The following is a 7,176-nucleotide window of genomic DNA, read 5'->3' on the forward strand; positions in this document are numbered from 1 at the left end:
TATATTTTATTATATGTATTTATTTTCTCTTAGTTAATAATTAACTCCGACAAAATAAATTGGTTAATAGATACCAGGGTAGTAAAGATCACAAAATGATTGTGGTGTAACTCCTGTTTATGAGGTAGAAACTCCCTGTTATTTTGGTCAATTGTGTAAATATAAAAATTTAGTAAATGGAGTAATACGCATATGTTAAATGAATTCTTTTATTTCCAACATATGTTTCGAAGATTACAAATGGTTCCTTCCAAAGGAATAGGTGATGTTGATAAAGATGTAATCTTCTCTTCAGGGAAATACATAGGAACCAGCTTAGCCGTAAGACATTTTAACCCCATATATACACATAGATATATATGCATGCATATATATATATATATATATGTATATATATATACACATACTTTATATTTATTTATGTATGTATGTATATCATCATTATTTAACATCTGCTTTCCATGCTGGCATGGATTGCATGGTTTGACTGATGACTGGCAAGCCAGGTGGCTGCACCAGGCTCCAATCTGATCTGGCAAAATTTATACAGCTGGATGCCCTTCCTAACGCCAACCACTCCGAGAGTGTAGTGGGTGCTTCTTATGTGCCACCGGCACTGGAGCCAGTCAGGTAACACTGGCATTCACCACACTCATATGGTGCTTTTTACGTACCACCGGTATAGGAGCCAGTTCAGCAGCACTGACATTGACCACATTCAGTTAGTGCTTTTTACGTGTCTCTGGCACAGGTGTGCCATCTATCTCTCTCTCTCTCTCTCTCTATATATATATATTTATATATACACACACACTCCACAAAGTAGTTGTTGTTAGGAAGTGCATCCAGTGTAAAAACCCGGCCAAATCAGACACAGTAGCCTGGGGTAGTCTTCTACTTGGGAAATCCATGTCTGCATGGAAAGTGGACGTTAAATGATGATGATAGAATCTTTTACTAGTTCTAGCTTAGCCAATGAGCTATTGCCATGGTAGGATTGCCTTCAAAATGCTTATGCTTGTACTCATGGTGGAAATTGAACCAAATCTGACTGAAGTGAAATTCAGGACTCTTAAGCAGAATGTGAACCATAATTATTCAGAGATATTCCAGAGGTTTTTGTTTTGCTTTTATCATTCTCTTTCTCTTTGTAGGTAACCACTTGCACCGTTATTCAAAAGTTCTGGAGGGACACTTAGGCAATCCCAAACCTCGACCTCTGCCACCTTGCCCTCATCAAAGCTGGGCAGCTCCACACCTCCTGAACATATCAGCCCCTTCGTAAGTTTTATTTTTGCAGTCCTTTATATATATATATATATATATATATATATATATTTTTTTTTTGTCTGTTAGAAAAACATTATTGATACACATGCAGCAACATCTTCATATTCTGGTTGAAAAACACACACATTATCCTGTATTTTCTGACATAGAAGTTGAATTTTTCAGACCAAAATTTATAGTGAAAACATGCAGGTTGATTTATATACCAAGATGACTTGGAGAATCAAATATTTCATGTGAAATACAGTAGGATTTGGAACGACTGTGATGGCGTTTGAATGTTTACACTATGAAGGCCAAATGGTTAGGATAGTTGGCTCAAGATCATATGATTGCAAGTTCAATATCTGGTGGCGTGTTGTGCTCTTGAACAAAGCTGGCAAAAATGAGTAGCACCTGTATTTCAAAGAGCCAGCCTTGTCACACACTGTGTCACGCTGAATCTTCCTGAGTACATTAAGTGTACTCGTTAATTTCACAAGCAGGCTGTTCCATTGATTGTACCAACTGGAACCCTCATCATTGTAACTGACAGAGTGCCAGTTATATGCTGTGTTGATTTGAAAGCTGAAAAATATGGTCAACACACACACAGAGTGATAGGTTGCTTCATAGTTTCCCCTTACCAAATTCTACTTAGACAGTATCAGTCAAACTGAGGCAATGATAGAATCTACTTGCCCAAGCTACCAAAAATTGTATGAATGCAAAGCTTCCTAGCTACACAACCATGCTTACACCTGTATATAAATTCATGTATATTTTTGGGATGAAATTTTTAAAGATGAATTTATTTTTAGAAACTCTTTATTAAGGTATTGTTTCAATTGGGTTTTGTGGTATCTGGAAAGATATTCTTTCTCTTTCAAAAAATTCATTTTCGTGTTTTGAATTAACTTTAACTTCTTTTATTTGCAGGAATCTGTTCCAGCAACCAAAACTATTGTCAGTTGACATTGGCCAGCAATCTAATTGGCGAAATGCACACCACTTCCCAATGAAGATTCCTGATAAAGCAATCCCTGTCATTGAAACACGAAAAGACTTTCCTATAACTTATGATGGGTTAAGTTTCTATCCCCTGTTTGCACTTGTAACCACTCTGCTTGTCTTAATGTTTCTCATCAATCAATATTGCAAACACAAACCTCGACCAAAGAAGAAGAAGTCTTTTGTACGAAAGGTGCAACATATACTGTTGAATCGAGTTCCCAGTGTCTGATACTGTGATCACAACCAGTGATGTTTTTTTTGTAGGTTCAAATTCTTGTTCTGTTGAATAACGCAAAATATCAAAGAGAAAGTCAAGTGAAAGAAGACAACTGTTGAAAAAAAAAAGGAGAGAGAAAAACAAGCAATGTAATTTCTATGACTCTTTTGGAACTAGAACTGCTGGCAGTATCTCCAGAATTCCGTTGACATGAAAGTGGCTAATTCTAAAATCGTTGGTGTTTCTTTTATCAGAAACTTTACTACCACCCCCAAAACAACCCTACCATTTTATTTTCATTCGCCCAAATATATTGATTCTAATTACAAATGGAGTAATAACATTTATATAATATATATTTATGTGTTTATTTATATATATGTGTATGTATTTGTTTATGTATGTATTCATGAGTATGTATTCATTCACGTACATATATATTTTTATACACACATATGCCTATATGTATGTTATTTGCATTTGTGTATGCATGTGTGTACTGGCCATGCTAGCACTACCATTATTATTGCTGCAGTTAATGATTTTGGTCTGCTGGAGTCTTGTGAATGAGTGTGTTTTGATGTGACTGAACTCCTAAGATGTTGTTGGTTCAGCTGAAGTCTTCTTATACAGTGGAGTTTGAAAGTATTGGCATGTAATGTCATACAGATGAGCTTTGATGGAGGAAGTTAAACTGCTGAGATCCTGTGATACCTAATCTTCAGCTGGAAGTATAAGGACATCATTTCTGCCATTTTGCAGAAGCTTAGAGACCAAGATTTTCTGTCACTTTCAATGGTATAATTTTACACGAGTGCTAATATTTTCCAGACATAAACACAGTTTTATTTTTATCCTTCTTCATACTATAAAGTAGAAGACTTCAAATATTTCACTTTATTTCAATAGTTTTGCTAGTTGATTAGAACAACCTTCTTTATGAAGTATAACTGCTTCCTTCTATATTTGTTACTTTAGAAGGTAGTCAGATCTAGGTGCAATAGTTCCAATCAGCTAAGAACAGGACTCTTGGATACAATACAACCTTCTGTTTCCTTGTTTGTTATCTAGATCCATCTTGTTAATCATTTGAAGATAATCTGTTACAAACAGGAGTATAAAATGTTGCATCATTACACAAATACACAGGTTTAATAATTTTCCAGATTCTGGGAATGCAATTTTTTGAGGCCCTTTGTATTTGGCCTTATGCATTCAGACTAACTTTGCCTGCAACATTCTCAAGGGATGTTAACAACTCTTGCTCATCACTCAGCTGATCAGCTGTGAAAACAAAATCATCAACTTCTGCTTGATGGTGAAACTTTTGTTTTGTACGGGGCCAAAATGTTACTTAAAGATGTATTCCACTACAGTCACAAGGAGAAAAGGAGATAGACTGTCTTCCTGAAGGATTCCTGCTGCTATTCAAAACTCATACGTTGGACTATTTGTGCTTTGCATAAAGCTTGATAGATTTTCATATGCGAATAGTATAACTCCCACAATCTCATCTCTGATAATATAGATCAACAGGATATATAATATGGCCTTTGTGTTGACACTGTCAAATGTCTTGAAGAAATCCATAAATACAATTGTTGCTTTCTGCTTGAAGATTCTCAGTTCTATATTCTTCTAAAGGTAAGGATCTTTTGTAGTGTTGATCTACCTTTTTGGAAGCCATTTTGGTTCTGCCTCTTTGGATGGGATCAGTGTGGGGTAATATTCTATTAAAAAGCATCAAGTTGTAGATTTCTGAGGCTAAAGACGAGTGTAATTCACAAGAAGTTTTGAAGCAGATGAGAATCACTTTTCTTTGAAAGTGAAATAATCGAAGACTTTGGGAAGGTTGTTGATCTATTTACTTTTCAGGTCTCATTACAGAAGTCCAACAGATATTTATAGAATAGTGGACTCTTCTAGATAATTCCTGTGATGTTATCTGGACCTGATGTATCACTGTTGTTTTAACTTCCTATAGTGGGTGGGCTAATTTGGATTGGTTGGCTATCTGCTACTTTGTGTTTGAAGAAAGGATCATTACCATGTTTAGTATTGCATAACTTTGTTATGGAATAAGCCACCAGTAAAAAAAAAAGTTACTTTATATTTATTCTTCCCAAATTACCATGAATAAAGTCCTGCCAAAGTCAAGAACCTCAGCATATTTTACCACTGAACTCCAGGTACCTATCCTAATCAATCAAGAAAGAAATGTATCCACATGTCATATTGCCACATTCTTACTCCAGTATGAAGAAATATTTCATGTTGCATTATCGATCTAGTATCTGAAATCCAAATATTGGAAATGTATCATATGATGATTGCAATGAAGAAGGATCCTGCTTACATATGGATGTGAAGCTATTGTTTTGAAATATAGCTTAAGTAAAAGTTGTTGTCTTCCAAAATGACGAACCTGAGGTAAAATTTTAGACAAGATAACAAAGTGGATAGTGATAATAGTGTAGTTCTAAAGATGGAACTGCACTGACTTCTAGTTTATCTCATTTTAAACATTTTAGAGCACTTTGATTTCTTTTTCATAAAGCCTTGCATTAACATTTGGTGCACTTTCATTTCTTTTACCATTTTTGGTTCCAGGGAATAGTAAGCAAATGACAGGATTTTAGAATACTATGATTCAAAATCAGGTGGACTGAAATTAGTAAAATGTCAATTTTTTTTTCTTGCAAATTTAGAGACATATCAGATATTGCAAAGTAACTGTTGAAAGGGTTAAGATCTTTTTTAAAATGACATTGAAAAGATATTCAATAGCTTCTTACTGTATGGGCCTTCAAAGAATTCTCAGAAGTGAACCAGATTTCATGAGGGGTAAGTTCCTTGGTGAGTGAACACATGAAAGTAGTTGGTAGGACAAGAATACAAGAGTGATGGTTGTGTGTGTATGTGTGTTATATGCATACATACATAGATACATATATCTATGTATTTATATATATATATATATATATCGTAGTTATGTGTGGACATATATATATACATATAATCTTAGAAGACAATATGTCACAATGCATTTGCAGTACCAGTGCTGATTCCAACATTTGGGATACTTGACTGGTCTGTAGAAGAAATCCTTTCCATAGACATGAAAACATACAAGATACTGACATCAGCTAGACAATTCCACAAAAATGGTGATATCAATAAGCTCTGCTGAAGAAGAGATAAATGCAGATAGCCTTTGACTGTCGTATCGTCTCTCTCTCAGTTCTTGTAAATATCTAAGTGACAATCTGGATAAGCTAAGATTTTCAGAAAAATAAATCAGCCAGTTAACTTACACATTACAAATACAATCTGTAAGTGGAACAGTAAAAATCTGCAAGACTATTCTCATGTTTAAAATGTGACATTGTTTTTGTTATCTACGGTAGAGCTTTGTAACTTTGTTAGAAACCAGTTCCTTCCTCAGAGAATTTGAATAATTGAAAACAGAAGAGAACCTACCTACCTACATATATACATATAATATACAATCACTCAAGTGTAAAACAAGGTGCAAAAAAATAGTTCTTGAATACCAAAAGTAGAATAAAATAATGTCTTATAGAAACTGAAAAGATTTCATAAACTGTTACTCATAGTTTCACGTCACCGGCCACCAGAAATTACGAGTGTTTAGAAAAATACTCAGGACTATCTAACGATCAGTCATGTGATACTGAGTTACAGTTCGTGAAGTCTTTACTACTTCAAAACACACACACACAAAATATACATTCCTGTATTTCTATACATACATAGATGTATACATACAAATATACATATAATGAAGACATAGGGCTTTTTGCACGCGGAAAGGGAAAGCTAAGTAATTTTTATATATTTCAGGCATCAGACTCCATCATCAGGAGTTACCTGATTAAAGTAACGTAAGTTTATGGAGATGTGGTCATGTTGAGTGTTGTACAAGCAGTGATTCCTCTTTGTCCGTTTACGTGGTGGTATTGGCAAGGGAGAATGTAGTAGCAGGACCCGTTCTCCCAAAACGGTTCTGGCAGTGGTTGTAGGGGTCACAGTTGGGATGTTAGTGGATGGTAGCGGGTTATATGGATGTTGAGACCTTCATTGCTGATGGCCATATTGATGGCAGTAGTGGTCCTCTCAAGTCCCACTGCAGCACTTTTGGCAAGCATCTTCCACTATAGCCATGGGCCGACCAATGCCTTGCAAGTGAACTTGGTAGACAGAAACTGTGTGGAAGATCGTTGTGTTTTTGTGTGTGTATGTGTTCGTCTCCATCATCGCTTGACAACCAGTGTTGACTTGTTTATGTCCCTGTAACATAATGGTTCTGCAAAAGAGACTGATAAAATAAATACTGGGGTCGATTTGTTCGACTAAAGCCTTCAAAACGGTGCTTTCTGCATGGCTGCAGTCCAATGACAGAAGCAAGTAAAAGATCATATATATAATCAAAGAAAAAAGATAAATCCGTACGTTGTATGCAACCAATGGAATCCCCGTGGAAGTGGTGACGTTTCTAATAAAACTATTTGTCTGCCTATGAATGGAAATAAACTTCAGTGAGTTATCCTTATTGTTTTTCTGAATTCTTTCAAATTATAAAGGTAATTTATGGACACACACAACTTCTCTCTCTCTCTCTGTCTCTTCCTCTGTATTTATATATATATATATAT

General features: G+C 35.3%; 1 protein-coding gene across 1 annotated transcript in view; it reads left to right on the plus strand.

The window, feature by feature from the left end:
• LOC106870664 (membrane-bound transcription factor site-1 protease) overlaps positions 1 to 7,069 on the plus strand; it is a 130,200-nt gene extending 123,131 nt beyond the window's left edge. Inside the window, exons 28-29 of the mRNA XM_052971635.1 lie at positions 1,155 to 1,281; positions 2,209 to 7,069. Coding sequence (XP_052827595.1) covers positions 1,155 to 1,281; positions 2,209 to 2,512 — 431 coding nt within the window. The 3' untranslated portion in view covers positions 2,513 to 7,069. The remainder of the gene's footprint in view (positions 1 to 1,154; positions 1,282 to 2,208) is intronic.
• The last annotated feature ends 107 nt before the right edge of the window (positions 7,070 to 7,176 follow it).

This window comes from Octopus bimaculoides, chromosome 1, assembly GCF_001194135.2.
Source record: "Octopus bimaculoides isolate UCB-OBI-ISO-001 chromosome 1, ASM119413v2, whole genome shotgun sequence".
NCBI lineage: Eukaryota > Metazoa > Mollusca > Cephalopoda > Octopoda > Octopodidae > Octopus > Octopus bimaculoides.